Source organism: Uloborus diversus, chromosome 7 (genome assembly GCF_026930045.1).
Source record: "Uloborus diversus isolate 005 chromosome 7, Udiv.v.3.1, whole genome shotgun sequence".
Taxonomy (NCBI): Eukaryota; Metazoa; Arthropoda; class Arachnida; order Araneae; family Uloboridae; genus Uloborus; species Uloborus diversus.
In genome coordinates this window covers 52180584-52197996 of record NC_072737.1, presented here as the reverse complement: position 1 = coordinate 52197996, position 17413 = coordinate 52180584, and the positions used below count along the sequence as shown (strand labels likewise).

The following is a 17413-nucleotide window of genomic DNA, read 5'->3' as shown; positions in this document are numbered from 1 at the left end:
TACCATGAAAAGTCTTCTTTAAATAGAGAAATAGTTAAATACAGCGTCGTTAAACAGAGAACCAACTGTAATTATTTGCAGCTTTTTTTATTTTTCTTAACAGAGATAATAATTATGAGTTTTTCGGACCAAGAACGTGGGGGAATATTACACATATTTGGAAATAATAATAACAGGGGGGGGGGAATATATTTCATAAGTACTTGACAAAATTTGTTTAGTTTAATTTACCAAAAGATTTATTTCATTCCAGTACTTTTTACTATTTTTATTTTCAAATATTCTCCTAAATTTTTGGAGACGATTGTTTTCAAAGAATAAAATGTAATTTATGCTATATAGTGAAATTCCTGCCTTAAACATAAGCTTTTGCCAAACAAGCATTCTATATAGAAACAAAATAAAACAAATTATTGATTGAAACAAGAAAAGGGTAAGCTTTTTCTACAGATTATTTAATTTCAATTTCTATTCAGTGAAATACATTTAACATGAAAACGCTTTTCATGAAAAATAGGTTAATACGAAGCGATATAGCAGTCCAAACAGTAACTTGTGCACTTTAATACAAATCGTTTAACATGAAACATTTTTTGGTCCCTTTAGTTTCGTGTTAAACGTTTCCCACTGTATTTAGTTTTAGAACACAAAGGTATACTAAGTTAAAGGTGTCAATTTTATTGTACTTTCTCTTTGACATATATAGTATCAGTTTAACAGGACCTTTTTCTTTTTGCAGTTGTTTCATGCAAGCAACAAAGAAAATTTTAGTGTTTTCCCCCCAGATAATATTGACGTAACTGTGCATTAAAAAACTTATTTTGGCCCCAGGAAGTAGCACAACATATACTCTTAAATATAACTGAATGCATCTTTTGTCAACTTTAATCTGCAATAATTTTCTCATGAATATTCTATAATTGATTTTTTCTGACTTTAAAAAAATTGTTAGTCAATATGGTGAATACTCAACTATTATAGGCCGAACCACCTCTCATGATTTGGCCAGGGCCAACCTTTGTCACACTTCTAATTTAAGACATTGATGAAATGCAAGTCAATAAAATCTTTTGAAGAAGAACTATCTTAATTTGTAACAAAAAAATGTTGAAGAAAATTCAAAATGAAATATATTTATTAACATACTATACAATGTGCAAAAGCAAATTAAAACGGTTTAAATTTTCGGTTTACTTTCATCAATGCAATACGCTCTTTATCCTTCTCGAACTTTTTACTCAACTCAGTTAAATGCTGCATTTTAGAATCACGCAACTGACACTTGTAAAAATTCAACAGCGTCTTCTTTGATTTTTCAATCTCAAACCTCTTAAGCTTTTTGTTCACTGCTTCCTTTCGTGGAATCTTGGATTTTCTGCTGTGTTTTGAAATAGTGATCCAACCTTCTTCGTCCGTAACTCCATCCAATTCTTGTGCCTTACGTTTCCCTTCGGCCACTGACTTATCGTAATCAGACATAAAATTTTCAATCTCTTTTTGAACTTCTTTAATGTCAATGAAGCTTGAGTTATATGATCTGCACCATTTGTATTTTCCGATGTTTGGTGCAAGTAGTTCTGATGGTATGGTTTGTACAGTATCTTTCAAAAGCAAGGCTTTCCTTAAACTGGAGGGCTTTTCAAATACAACATAAACTACTTTACAGCCTGAAGGTGATGATTTATCTGTAAAATATTTTGTGGATTTATCGTCACCATCATTAATTTTACTATTGGGCTTCGACTGAATAAATACCTTTTCGATGTCACCACACTTATCAAAGATATTTTTCACACAATCTTGTTGCACATAAGATGGCACATTTATGATATATAAAGTACGATCAGTAGGTTTTAAAATATTATCGACAGCCTCATGTCTTTTCATATATAGATACCTAACCACCGAGCTCTTTTCTCCAAATTTTACAGGGAGAGATGTAAAATCAGCCACTTGTGTCATCTCATTACCTTCTTAAAACAGTTACTAACAAGAATTGTTTACACTCGCCGAAAAACATGCGTCCATATGTGCATCATTCTTGTTGCCAGATTTGAAGTTTATAAAAATGCATGCGAAGATTACGAAGTCAAATATTTCCCCCTGAAATACAGAAAAATGTATGAACTGCTGAAGCATGTATATTTGTTTTGTGTTGTATATTTTTTCCCCTTCATGCCATTTTTAATGATACTTTTGAAAAGCATCAGACAGATTTTTAACATATTTTCAAACTATCTGTGACTGTAATGAATTTTTTAAAACCGTGCCGCCCCTCCCCTCTTTTTTGTTTTGAAAGAATAATCAGGTTAAAGGTTATGTTGCTAGCTAAACCGGTTGGTCATATTTTTAGCAATGAATTGTTCGCTACTTATTCTAATTTTTCATGCTGAGCAAATCAGCAAAAATCTTTCAAATAGTAACTTTCTTCCGCAGCAATTATTTCAACTTTAATTCAGACATGAACATAATCAAAATGTTTCCTTCTTCCCGAATAACTTTGAGTAATCTCTTTTATGTGCTTCAAGTTCATTATCTTCTTATAACTTTAAAAATTTATTTATTTCTTAACTTTCATGTAATCCATTGCAATGCAAAAGAATCTACTATATCACTAAATAATAGTAAGATATACGGACCTGGCTTAGAAGCAAACTTCACTGTTCCTGTCAGATATTTTTTTATTCATCTTCTGGACGAAGAAAACAAAAGGTAAAAAATGTTTTTTTTTTAAATTAATGTCACGTTTTATTGAGTTATTTGCAGTTTTTAAACAATATTCCATGTAACTGGAATACCTGTAAAAAAGTATTTTATGCAAAAACAGGCCTATTTCAGTTTAGAATCCGAATAGTTATTTTGTGATTATAAAACGTCTAATTTAAGCTTAAATATTGCCAAAATATTTTATCCTAATGTCTTGCTTTCGGGAACCTTTTGTGGAGAACGACCACTCTCTTTCTCTCTCTCGGCTAAAATAAGACAAGAACAGTGGCAAACAAGGTTAAATTAACCAATTGGCGTTTCTATGACATTAACTTGAAATATCAATACAAATGTATTCAAATAATAAACATATTTAACGTACAAATTTAGTGATGAAAAAAAAATTCTCTATCTATTTAGAAATTATTGAATAAATTTCATTGAATAAGAATGTATGCAAAAATCAATAATATCTGTTTTATTGAAAAGCAGGGAGAGATACATTTTTATTTTTACAAGAATACAAACAAAAGCAATTGTATATGTAAGTTACCGCCCATTAGCCAGGGCTAAAGCAGAAATACGTAAAATACACCGCCAGCTCAGTCATTTCCAGCCAAGGACTGCAGTTCGTGCTTATTAGCACTCATCAGCCCGACATAGGAAAGTGACTTTTCTCCGCACACACCCCACCTCTTAGCCGTGGGCCTTAGGTTCCATCTCACGGGGGGGGGCGTAGCGGGCCCCCCGCGAGACTGAGTGCCGCGGTCGATAGTCGTCTGTGCTACGGACGGGCTTGGTGCATATTGCGCCGGGGAAGGTCACCATACTGAGCTTCCGCTCAGCTGGGTGTTTACCCCTTAATGTGTGGGTCTTGCTCACCGTGAGATACGGTATACAGGGGTCTGGCCACAGGATATTTGGGTCCGTTAACGGACCCTTCACAAAAATCCGATCAACCAAAACGGACCTTTCACAAAATCCCGATCAATCAAAACGGACCCTTCACAAAATTCTGATAAACAAGATCGGATCTGTCACAAATTGTTTATTGAAGGAGCAAATCTGAAAGCAAAATAACGCATATTTCTGTGTATAAACCGATAATTTTTGGAACCTTTTTTTTAAGTCAAATTAGAGGAATCAGCTTATACAAAATCGGCTAATTTTGGGGGGGGAAAAAATCGGCACTCTTGCGATGCTCCTGCGAGCGATAAATAATTGCTACTGCCAAATAAATATAATGGTTGTTTGTTTTATCACAGCTAATTAGCGGCGGTGTTGCAAACTTTTCTGAAAAGGCATTGGTAAACACTTTTCTCCGCTCATGATTTAATAAACAATAATAATATATATCTACGAAATGAACTTAGAACTGCAAAGGAATAGTAAGGATGAGGAAAAAATATGATCGCTTCAGATAGGGTTACCAACTTCAAAATTATCACATCTTAGCGTCTGGCGTTGAACCTTTGTAATGACTTGATTAGAAAATATTCTCATCATTTTGCCAGCTTGTCAATATTTGCGTTTTTATGGTGCGGTGTGATGTTTAATTGTTATTTTGGGAGAAAATTTTATGGGTTTTGATTTTTCAATGCTAGCAAGAATGATTAACTTTAAATAAACTCTTTTAATTATTGTTTTTTTTTTTCTTTAGATGTCTACATTTTGAAAAATGCAATCTTTTAACATCCGATATGAGAATCAATTTTGTTCTTTTTTCAAGCTAACTTCGCTTTATTAGGATTCAAATAAATGAAAAGTCTCTTTATTTCTGTTAGAACTCTCATTTCAAGTTTTTAAAGCAAAATTCCATTTTCTGTTATGATCAAAAATTAAAATGCTGAATAGATGGTTTATTTTATTTTATTTTTTGGGTCAACTGTGTCCACAGATATTAATGATATGTTTATCATAAGACTCTAAAAAGCAATTTTAAAATAATTTTATCAAAAACATTTCTTTTACAAGCCGTTTTTATACTTTTGATGCCTTCACTTTGAGAATTGCGATCTCTTTGCATCCGCTATGGGAATCTGATTTTACGAAATTTTGATGATTATTACACTTTGTTAAGAGGTAAACAATTGAAATATCTTTTTATTTTTGTTAAAATCACGGAATTTATAAGTTTTAAACGAAATTCTGTGCTTTTTAAGAGCGTCTTGGATCAAAAAGTTGAATGCTGAACCCTGTTCTGAATTTTATTTTATTCATTCATATTTTTGTTACAATTATTTTATTTTATTTACCATTCTACATAATGTAGAATGGTAGATTGATACTTGAAACAGCGATGCCCCCCCCCCCACCCCCACCAAATATCAGAAAAAAATACAGAATGATTTTCTCGACGTAGAAGAGGAAAACACTCAACTTTAAGTTTAATTGATGCCGTTTGTGCCATCTCTAAATTCTAAAATTTTGTTTCGACAAAATTTTTTTTTTTTTGCGAAATTTTTTGATTTTTTACAAAATTAATTCATTTTTCACAAAATTATTTGATTTTTCACAAAAAACGGACCCTGTGAAAAATCCTGGACAGACCCCTGGTATATCTCCCCGTACCTCGTTAGTGTGCCATGACCCCCTACATAGGAAAGTGACTGAGCTGGAGATGGAAAACCTCTTACGGAAGCCAAGAGTGCGAAACAAACTGGTAGCTAATTTAGAATTAGCAGACCAGACGAGTGACCGAAGCAATGGTTCGGTTCAACTCGAAGATTGAACGCGAGGCAAGGTATATTCAGTAAATTATCGCCCATTAGCCAGGGCTAAAGCAGAAATACGTGAAATACACCGCCAGCTCAGTCATTTCCAGCCGAGGACTGCAGTTTCGTGCTTATTAGCACTCATCAGCTCAGCATAGGAAAGTGACTGAGCTGGAGATGGAAAACCTCTTAAGGAAGCCAAGAGTGCGAAACAAACTGGTAGCTAATTTAGAATTAGCAGACCAGACCAGTGACCGAAGCAATGGTTCGGTTCAACTTGAAGATTGAATGCGAGGCAAGGTATATTCAGTAAATTATCGCCCATTAGCCAGGGCTAAAGCAGAAATACGTGAAATACACCGCCAGCTCAGTCATTTCCAGCCGAGGACTGCAGTTTCGTGCTTATTAGCACTCATCAGCTCAGCATAGGAAAGTGACTGAGCTGGAGATGGAAAACCTCTTAAGGAAGCCAAGAGTGCGAAACAAACTGGTAGCTAATTTAGAATTAGCAGACCAGACGAGTGACCGAAGCAATGGTTCGGTTCAACTCGAAGATTGAACGCAAGGCAAGGTATATTCAGTAAATTACTGCCCATTAGCCAGGGCTAAAGCAGAAATACGTGAAATACACCGCCAGCTCAGTTTATTTCCAGCCGAGGACTGCAGTTTCGTGCTTATTATCACTCATCAGCTCAGCATAGGAAAGTGACTGAGCTGGAGATGGAAAACCTCTTAAAGAAGCCAAGAGTGCGAAACAAACTGGTAGCTAATATAGAATTAGCAGACCAGACGAGTGACCGAAGCAATGGTTCGGTTCAACTCGACGATTGAACGCAAGGCAAGGTATATTCAGTAAATTACCGTCCATTACTTGGCTTCCTTAAGAGGTTTTCCATCTCCAGCTCAGTCACTTTCCTATGCCGGGCTGATGAGTGCTAATAAGCACGAAACTGCAGTCCTCGGCTGGAAATGACTGAAGTGGCGATGTATTTCACGTATTTCTGCTTTATCCCGGGCTAATGGGCGGTAATTTACTGAATATACCTTGCCTTGCGTTCAATCTTCGAATTGAACCGAACCATTGCTTCGGTCACTCGTCTGGTCTGCTAATTCTAAAATAGCTACCAGTTTGTTTCGCACTCTTGGCTTCCTTAAGAGGTTTTCCATTTCCAGCTCAGTCACTTTCCTATGCCGGACTGATGAGTGCTAATAAGCACGAAACTGCAGTCCTCGGCTGGAAATGACTGAGCTGGCGGTGTATTTCACGTAAAAGTAATTGTGCCCAGAGGCCAGCAGTGTATATTTGGAACATTAATACGTCTTATTGCTAGTTTCTTTTTTTTTTTTTTTTTTTTTGCAATTTCTTGGGCTTTTGGGCTCTTTAAGTATGATAAGGGCCCCAAAGATGTTTCAAAATTTGTTTTAACCTTAAAATGTCATGAATATCTATGAATTTTTGTAAAAGACATAAAACAAAAATAAAATTAACATTATTAAATTAAAAATACCAGTGCTTTTTGACAAGTTTGAGTTTCAAGCTGTGAATAAGTCTTATTTTTCATTCTTTTACTGTTAGAGTGAATTCCATATTTTGTGTTTGTACTGATTAATCAGTCTTAGTATCAGGCATATTAATGATTTTCGCATGAAATTGTTTAGCTTACTTACAGAAATACCCTGTCACATTTTGATTAATCTTTGATCTTGAACTTAGCTGAACTTAAAAATATAGATTGAAACATATTTTTAGTTTTTTCGGTTCTGTGGATTTAATATAAACACTAGAGAGTTCATTACTTACAAACGACACTGTAATGAACATGGAGCAGGATGAGAAAAACAACCGGTTAAAAACCGCTGCTTTCAAAGAAATTGGATATCAATCTCATCTTAAAACCTGTTGCCAATCATTTTTAACTATTGAATTGACAACATATATTGCCAATTTTTATCATAGACATTGATTGAATGTATTCGATTTTCAATCTAGTTATTTAGATAATTAATTTTGAACCACAAAGGTAGAGCAAATATATATATGTATCCAGAGCCACTAAGAGCCAAGGTAGGCCCATTGTCTCAGTTTGGTCACTTCCTCTCCTCTCCAGGAAAAAACTAATCAAACTTATATTACTCTGATTCCAATCCAAGCCCCTAGTTTCCGACTAGGATGACATGGCCTCTCGTCGGCTTTACATGTATCTGTCAACCCTTCGTTGTATCTCAATTTTCCTGTCTCCTAGTAATTGAAAGGTGAGAAGACTGCTTCAATTGCTAGATAAATGTTATGTTTTTTTTTTTTTTTAAGAATACTTTTCTTCACTCTTTAGCTAGTGAATAACTTTGATTAATTTTCTATTCATTTCAAATTTTGTCAATGAATAAATAAATAAATAAAAGTATTTGAAATTTATTTTTAAAAATTAAAAACTGGTTATAGGGTTTTTTTTTTTTTTTTTTTTTTTTTGTACTTCCTTGTATGTTGGATGGATTATTGCTTTCTCAATTACTTTGTTGTCTCGCCTGAAAAACACAATATAGAGAGTTTAAATGTATTTCCAACAGTGTTAGAAATAAGCCAAGGAGATTAGTCTGATTTTGAGGCCAAAAAAATTTGATTTGGCAGCTAGATTTCAAAACTTGTGATCTAAAGTTTTGGATTCATCAAAGGTTTTAATTTTTAACTTATCCTTATCGAGACCTTGAATGACCTGAACAAAAAATTTTAAAGTAATTTTTTAAAATACAATTTTGACTTTGTCGGTTTCTTCCATACATTTCGGATTACTTTTTTATTTAAGTTACTGGTAAATATGTAGCATTTCTGTTTAATAAAGATTATTTTAATATTATGACATAAATAGTTTTTTAATTCATAAAAAATTGCACCTAGATTGTTCATTTTGACACCCAGAAATTAGGTCTAGGCATCATCTTCATGACACCTGATTTTAAATTTCTATTTCCAACGTAGATTTCAAATTTGGTCAATAGATGTTGCTTCGATCATCAATTACTTATCCAGAATGGATTTTCAACAACCATTCTGTATGACTGGTTACATACTGTGCAATGCAATAAATAAGATTACAGTTTTGTGTTCAGCTTGAATATTCTTCTTTTTTTTTTTTTTTGCAATTAATGTGTTCTTTATTTGCTTCCCTTTATTTCTAGCTTTGTGTCCTCTCCTGAAAATCTGAGCATCCAAGTTGTTGGGCTGAAGCAAAAATGCCGCATTTGGTACCAACTTCTTCAGATTGGTGACGGCCTCTTTGTTGCGCGATACAGGCTGTATGAAACATGCTTTGGTATAAGAATCGATGTAGTATATGATAAAAAATGGGTGGCGGATGCCCCCTATATCATTGAAGGTATTGTAATGCCCATATAATTATATTTTTTATGTTCGAAAGATAAAATGTATTTTAGAATGTTACTGGTTAAGGTTAAAGCTTTATGTATGATTGAATTTATACGTGGAATGAATGCTAGATTCTCATTTTTTGTTTATGCTGCTAGAACAGCCATTTATAGTTGCTGCAGATACCTTGGTCCCTTTACCTTATTCACTAGTGGTCAGGGTTGGCAAGTTTCTGCCGAGGTGGTTAAAACCACTGGTAGAAACCGGTTAAAACCGGCATGGCAAAAACCACTTTCTGGCTTATTTGCAGCAGAAACTGGCAAAAACTCGCAAAATGACAAAAAATTAATTATTGACACAAAAAATGCATGGAAAAAATAATTGTTAACCAAAGCACAATTTAATTGCGATATTATCACAATTCAAAATCAAATGTTACATTGTTTAGACCCTCAGTTGCCTCTTAGAAAAGGTGGTTCCTAAAATCGAAACAGTTTCTCAATTTAATATGCACAAATTAGAATATTCTTGCAACAAAAAGCTACAGGCATCGAGGAACAAGCAATGTGCGTGAAACTTTCATTTGTTGTAGGTACATGTTTTTTAAACTGGTCCACCATGCAGTAACTGGGATTGTGGTAAAAATTTGACTGGAAAATTAAGTTTCAAGAAATGGGCCAATTCGTTTTGCGAAGCTGCGTGACATTAGGTACAAAATTTATGTTAATATTGGCAAGTAAAATTGTGGCACTTTCTTCTTAAAGCACATGATAATTTCAATCACAAGCAATTTAGATGAAGCATATAAGCGAGCAAATTACAATCGTAATGGCTGTTTAATTCTGTATGTCACTCCTCTTTCCTAAGCGTCCATTGATTTTTCGTCCTTTGTTAGATTAATCCAAATATTACGGACATCTGCAATTGAAAAGTTCCCTTTCCGAACTAAATAAAGGGCACTAGCATAGGCATATTTTTTTAAATGATTGAATAAAATTAAATTTTTTAGTTTACTTAAACGAATATCATTCAGTAATTTCTTTAGTTATTAAAGATGCTTTTAACTTTTTACCAGTTTCTGCCAGTTTTTACCTGTTATAACCAGTTTTTGCCACTGGCAAGGCAAAAACTAGTTTCTGCCAGCAGAAAGCCAACCCTGCTAGTGATGCGATATCGATAAAAAATGTCTATGTTCAAATATCGAAACATCAACGAAAAAACAATGTTTTGAAACGTCGGAATTTTATGATGCGTATTCCTGCATAATAAACTCTAATAAATGATTAAAAACTAGAAATTCACAGCCTATATGTATTGAGATTTTGAATTGTCGATGAAAGTTGATAAAGACTATGAATTGACAAGTCAAATTAAAGGATACAAAGGAGTAAGAAACTTATATATATATATATATATATATATATATATATATATATATATATATATATATATATATTTCTAATTACAAATTTTTGAAACATCAATACAAATGAATAGGAATAATTTTGTAACATATTTTAATTTTCCTCCTGAATAATGCAAAAACTGAAAGTAAGTTATTTAATAATTAATGTGAGTCAATTAGAGTAATTTTCAATGTTTTCAAACTGAATAATGCACAAAAAAAAAAGAAAAGAAATACAGTGGAGTGCTGGAAATCTGCCCAGGCCCTAAATTTGCTTTGAATTTTTCTAAAACTTTACAAAAGTTTTTTTTCTATTTTTTTGAATAAAACTGCTATATTTTCAGCCCATCCACTGATGATGAATTTTGGGTTGTTAAACACTCAACCGTAGACAAAACCTTAAAGTATCCTCTTGCCACAAAAAAAAAAAAAAAAACCTAGAAAGAATAATGAATTATTAAGCTTTTTTCCCTGCATTTTTTCCCTCCAGGCTATGAATTAATTTCCCAAGTATTATTTCTGGTTTATAATCTATATCACAATTATTTACCTCAAACAAGTATTTTAGCACAAAAACCGCAAGCAATATGTTTTGCGGCATGTTAACGGATTAAAACATATTATTTCTAAAAAAATACATCTGTACTTTTTCTCAATATGCTTTTTATATGCTTTTGAAGAAATAATGAGACATATTGTAAATCAAAAGCAGATGCTATAATATGTCTGCAGTATTACAGAGAAAATGCTAATGTTACAAATGGTCTCAAATGAGCACAATTTACAAAAAAACTCAGGATGAAATAAATGCCTTAAATATTGAAAATAAAAAAAAGTTTGACTGCTTTTTGTTGTTTTTGTTTCCTCATTACCGTGGAAAGATTTACTTTAGGATTTAAAATTTCAAACAGTAACAGCTGATAGAATGTTTAAATCATAAACGTTTCTAAATGAATTTTTAAAAAAGACTATCCAAAGAAATAGTACATAAATGTTTTGCCATTTTTATTTTTTTCTTTGTTGCTTAAAAGCCATAAAATTTTTATTGGTTTTTGACCCTTCACTTTATAGCAGTAAATAATTTCATATTTACGGCTGTATATTTATGTCAATAAATAACATAACATAGTTGCAAAAATTATATTTAAAATGCAAAATAAATTTGAAGATTATAAATATTTTTAGCAATTTGAAATATTATAGTATGCATTTAAAGCAAAATTGTAATTTTTTTAATCCACAATGAAAAGGGACCTTATGAGTGAGATTTGTGCAAAATCTGGTGTGTTGATATTCACCGCGACTGAGTGATTATTTTATTGTAGTGCTTCTTATTCTGATAATGTTCATCCATATTAATATTCACTTCCTTTTTTAGGTTTATTGTTTCATGAACAGTGTTACTGCCCAAAATCTATGACAGATTGGATGTCAGATCTTAAGTGCAAATCAAAGTATCCACAAATTGATTCTGATTTGAGCATTTTCCCTGAAGTCAACATGACCAAAGTGATGGAAGATGCATTACAGAGGTTCAATCACCCAGCATCTTATAGTATTTGTCATTATTCTGTAGTTTCGAATCAGGTAAGTTATATGTCTCTTCTCAGTTAATTTTTAGAATTTACTGTCTTTTATTGAAATTAAGTTTTGCTGAAAAGAAAATGTTAATGATTTTACAGTGTAGGAACATACCCACACAATATTTTTCTGTTCAGAAAAAAGGAAATGCATTTATATTAATATTTAATGTCTCAGTACTATTGAAAAAAAAAAGAAGAGATGAAGAAAAGGAACCTTTTTCTCCCTCTTCACTTAAAAAATTGCTTCATCCAAATTTCTTCTTTCTTTTTTTTAAATGTATATTTTATTTTACATAACTAGTTTACCAGCTTTTTCAGAAGAAACAATGGGGGACAATGTACAAGTCTGCATGTATACTATTTTAAAAACACATTAAATCTTTTTTCAGTTCAAACAACATGAAAATTGTGTACGCTACTTTTTGTGTTATTTTTTCTTCTGTTCTAGCAAAAAACGCTCCCCGCCCTCCAACTCTAGCATTCAATTTTCATTCTTAATTTTCATCTCTTCTTACGACTAAAAAGGTTTTTAACTTTAAATCCTGTTTTAATTTGCTCCCCAATCCGAAAATTGCAAAACTGATGCATTAGTAAGTTTGACATGTAGTAGTGCAACCAGAAATCACCTTCTGGTTGGAGGTTGATCATAGCCACCCTTATAATGAATACAAACTATGGTATTAGGATTGGCAGTGTGTGTTCCAACCATGGATTTCAGAGAGATTGACCCCAAAACCTCCCCTCCGGCTACCATACTATTGGCATGGAGACTCCAAGACATGTTACTAATTACAAATCTCTACCATCTACACAGCTCACAATAATAGGTGTTTTTTTTTTTTTTCTTGTTTTATCATGGAAGAAGCATTTATGTTTCTGTTTTTAATTTGGCTGTATTTTGGCTTCTCGCTGTCTTCAGACCTTGTGCTCCAGTGGCTGACAACCACTCTTTCATGCGGCACTACTATTGGCAGATAGTTATTACCACAGTATTTCAATACCCAGTTTCCCGACCAGATGGTACCACCTAGGCTCTTTATAGTTGGGACAAACCTAACCTGGCAGCATTGTGAAGACTACGCAGATCCTAATCAATACATTATGATGCTGCCATGCTAAGTTTGCTCCGAACCATAGGATGCAAAACTACACTAGGAATTTCATTTTGCCAAGAATAATCAAGGCCAAATGTTGACTCAGGAATATTTTGCATACCGCATAATTTTACTGCCTGAAGTTGACTGTTTCATGCATCTTTAAAATCCACTGACTGGATCAAATTTCGAACTGGGCTCCTTGGGCGTAACAGACCGACGCCTGACGACTAACACCACCCTGTTGTTGGAAGAAGTAGTTCAAAATTCAGAATGGTGTACTTTCAGGTAGATTTTTTTTTAAGATTCATGCACAAAAGATATATTTATTTTGATGTATTGTTGTTATAAATTATTAATTTTATTTTGTTACAAATCTTTGTCTAATCATAAAAAGTAATTATTTTGTTAATTACCTTCTATGACTAGACAAGATATGTTAGTGATGACAGAGCTCCGCATTCTCCCAACCTACTTCTTCCCCAAATTTCCTTCCCAAAGAACTTCCCTCCTCCTTAAACCAATTACTCTTCAAAATGTACACAATTTGAGTCATTTACTGGTCCTTTTATTATTATTATTTATTTACTGTTGTATTAACGTACTTGGTATGAATGTAAAAGGTATTCAATTATTGCTATGAAACAGTCATTAAGACACAGCTTTCCTCCACCCCTACTCTTTTATTTATTAACTATGTTTAGAAGTAAGATGTTCTGCAATTCAAAGAACTGTATAGTCTGATAAATTTGTAATTAAAATTGAGACATTGTGCTGTATAATTAGTAAACACTTACCTTTATGCCAAAACTACTATATTATAACACAAGAACATTATGATCAATGTATGTACCTTCTTGTTCAGAAACATGTTCACTGTGTATGGATGATTCTTTGAACTATACATATCATATCACTTTCATAGAGAAATAACATTAGCAACGCATTGTACGATTGTACGCCATGTGACTAGCAAGGTGTGCAAAATAAAATATTTCTTCATTCTTTAATTTTTCACTCAGAAAATGAAAATATAACTTTATATTATCTTATTATGATGTTAAAGAGCTACTTCGAGATGAAATTTCAAGTTATGATTTTTTTTTTTTGGAAATATCTCATCAGCATCATTTATGTAACATGTATTAACCCGTGACAGGTTACGTGCAGTCTAACAGACTTGCTCAGAAGCTCGTCCCGCCACCCCTATTTAATTTCTAGTCCGATTGAATACTTCTTGCCAATAGCTTTTTGTTTTGTGACTTTAAACACCCCCCTCCCCCTCCCTTGCTTATCAGTATCTTTCGACAAGTGCATTTGATTTAAATTTCATTGCAATTTTTTAGGAGCGGTTTGTAAGACCTCTCCTCCCCTTCAGTGTTACTTTTTTTGGCCATAGTAGACATGACTCTTAAAGTTATGATCACAGAAATGGATTCATCTATCTCATCCGCATTAAGTGGAAGAGATGCAAAGTATTATAGATATGGTTGAAAGTTGTTTGAAGTCTCCGCAAATTTACACAAAAAATGTTCTTGAGACAGTGAGGGCTGAATTATTCCTGAAAATATGACGTTATATACCAATAGTTAAGGTACTGTCAACATTTTCCCATAATGTGATATAATAAATTTTTTGGTATTAAAATGGTCTAAATAACTGAAACAAAATCATTAATGAATAAGTTTTTTTTTATTGCAAGTAGTAAATTATTTACAGCAATAGGTGATTTTTCTCGAAAAATCTTAAGGCTCAAGTAAAATTTTCTTGGGAAAAGGTATATTTCAATCGAAAATTCAAAAATATTTTTCCTGTGCCAATAAAAGTTCAAAGAAGAGCTAAGGAAAATTACAGAAATGTATCTTAAATGCATATTTTTTTAAAAAAATGTAAAATAGAGTGATATTTGAGACCTCATGTCCCCTGTTATGTCCTACTTTTTCACCTCCCCTGTTACAGGTTAAAGATTCATTCGAATCCATCAAGTCAGTGGCATAGCAAGAAGCTCAAGGGATCACCATGTTAAGAAAAACAAAATTTGATGCTTGAAATTGCTAATAGAAGCAGTTAGAATTTCATTTTCATTTTATATAGACATTAAACAGTCATAGCTGTATAAAATTGATTGAACAACATTGAAAAACCATCTTTTAAACAAAGAAAACTAACTTTAATTTTCATTATAGAAGTTTAATTTTGACCATTCACTTTCCTAAGCCACTGCATCCAGCAGAGTTGCAGTTATAAGCCTCTGAGTACTGTGAGCTTAATTTCAATCATTCTATATAAGAATAGTAATAATAAGTTTTCAATAGTTAGTTTTTCTCCAAGAATTTTAGGTGTACAGAGGGTTATTGATAAAATACAAAACTAATGTTTTTTTCTCTTCAGATTTACAGAAAATGTTATGGGCAGCATGTTGGTTTCAGTATGTTCATGGATGAAATACTTCTTTCTTTGGCACGCAAGGTAAATAAATAAAATTTCTAAATTCAAGTACAACATAAAAGTTTGATTATGGCTCGTATGGTGCTAGATTCTACACATCTTCAACTTTAAGATCTAAATTATTTACTGAATGAGGTATTTCACTCAGATAATTATAAATAAAAAGAGGTTATATTCAAATCTAAATTCAGTTCTATTTTTCAGCTGCTAGACCATCAGTTCTTCTTTTGCTGTTTTCTTCTAACAGGAATCACATAATTGTTGAATTTTATTTCCCCAATTTGAGCCCTTGAATAATACCTACCCTTGAAGAAATGGATAGGATCCTTAAAAAATGCTAGTTTAATGTAATAATTTAAAGTATTAACAAGGTTCCAATAAAACTGTTTGCCAATCTCGGTTTAATGGAAAGAAGGGCATACGGGATGCGGCAATGCCATTCCAGTACTGATTTCTTTTTTGGAAGAATGACTTTCTCTTTCCATAAGATTAGCTATGACTATATTATTCAATTATATCCCATTGATTTCCCATCCTAAAAAAATTAAGAATACACCTCAGATGTATAGTTACCAGTGAAATAGAAGAGAACTGTGATTGGACTTCACCAGTGGCAGAATTTTTTTAACAGTTCGTGCTGAAGATTAAGAAACTAAAAATAGTATGCAAGGTAAACCAGCATTAATCATAATATCTATTATAAATAATCAACAAGTAATGGCCAAACATCAAATATAACATTTTAATGTTTATTAAAATTTTATTGTGTGCTATACCAGAAGTTAACCAGATACACGAACACTTAAGAGCTGCAAACTTAGCTTCTTACCTCAGTTCATTATATCTATATTTTTTCTTTCTGCTTTAAATTCGGCAGATAGCAATTAAAAACATAGTTCAATTAGAAATAGTCTGCAAACCTCCTTAAAAATTTGCAGCTTGCAGTGGGCATCACAGGATCCTGCTGTTTCTCTTGCTGGGGTTGACTATATAGAAAACTGCAGCAAATTGTTTTATTTTTAAAAAAATGTTTACTGCACTTTTTTTTTTTTTTTTTTTGAGAAATCAAACTTTTTTTTTAATGAAGAAAGGAGGGAATGTGTTAAATGCTCCAAATACATTTTTTATTAGTAATATTTTTTAATAATTTATGAAGCTTATAAAATACTCATTTTTATTTACATCTAGCCTCTTGTTAAATCAACCAATAAAATTCATAAATAGAACTTCGTTATGAAAAGCTCATGCACACCATCGCCTGAGAGCAGCAGTAGGATATCTTAGTGTCATTCCTGGGATTAGATGTCTTACTGTTGCTCTGAGGCAATGACACACTAAAAAGTTATGCAAGTAATGGTATTGTCTGGTCAGGGGTTGTATGGAAAGGCAAACACCAGTTTGCAGGTAGAAATGGAGGCATCTATTTGTTTTTAAGGATGTAAGCTTTTGCAGAAATATGTTAGCTTCTAAATTAAGCAGTCTCATTCAAATGAGCGGAATGCGGGCATCAAATTTTTTACTTTTCCCCCTCATTAGATAGCCTTGTTTCAACTGGACGTTTACCAATTCCATACAATCCGTGATTAAACTGCATTTTCTTATGATTTTTGTTACACTTCTTAAATACCTAGGCAGTTTTTTTTTTATTATTATTTCCTTTCTTTGCTTTAGTTAAAATCTCTTTTGTTTTTCAGTTTTATTTGCCAGATTTAGAACTTATAGCTAATCTCGGAGACTGGCCACTGGAAAATCGACAGCCTGCCCAAAATCCTATACCTATATTTTCTTGGTGTGGTTCAAAATCTACTAGAGACATTGTCATGCCTACTTATGACATTACAGAAGCGACATTGGAAATGATGGGAAGGTAAGTTTTTATTTAAGAAAAAAAAAGAAAATCTTAACAATAATAGTTCTCGAGTTCTGAGTATCATTTATGTATGCTTTTTAAAAGTCCTTGATATCTTATTTCACTATAATACTAGATTGTAAATGCATCAAAATTAAATGTGATAATTTTTAAGCAGAGATTTCAGAGATAGTGTTAAAGAGAATGAATTATCTGCCAGTATTTTCACATTTTTTTAAAACTCATTAAATAT

General features: G+C 32.6%; 2 protein-coding genes across 2 annotated transcripts in view; one reads left to right on the top strand and one right to left on the bottom strand.

Annotated features, from left to right (window-relative positions):
* Positions 1–1117: 1117 nt before the first annotated feature.
* On the bottom strand, positions 1118–2019 carry LOC129226115 (ribosomal RNA-processing protein 7 homolog A-like). The gene has a single exon (XM_054860713.1). It carries the CDS (start codon positions 1960–1962, stop codon positions 1168–1170), a length of 795 nt encoding a protein of 264 aa, XP_054716688.1. The 5' UTR covers positions 1963–2019; the 3' UTR covers positions 1118–1167.
* Positions 2020–2294: 275 nt separating this feature from the next.
* LOC129225752 (protein O-glucosyltransferase 2-like) overlaps positions 2295–17413 on the top strand; it is a 31748-nt gene continuing 16629 nt past the window's right edge. Inside the window, exons 1-5 of the mRNA XM_054860251.1 lie at positions 2295–2712; positions 8595–8791; positions 11565–11773; positions 15255–15332; positions 17006–17178. Coding sequence (XP_054716226.1) covers positions 2387–2712; positions 8595–8791; positions 11565–11773; positions 15255–15332; positions 17006–17178 — 983 coding nt within the window. The 5' untranslated portion in view covers positions 2295–2386. The remainder of the gene's footprint in view (positions 2713–8594; positions 8792–11564; positions 11774–15254; positions 15333–17005; positions 17179–17413) is intronic.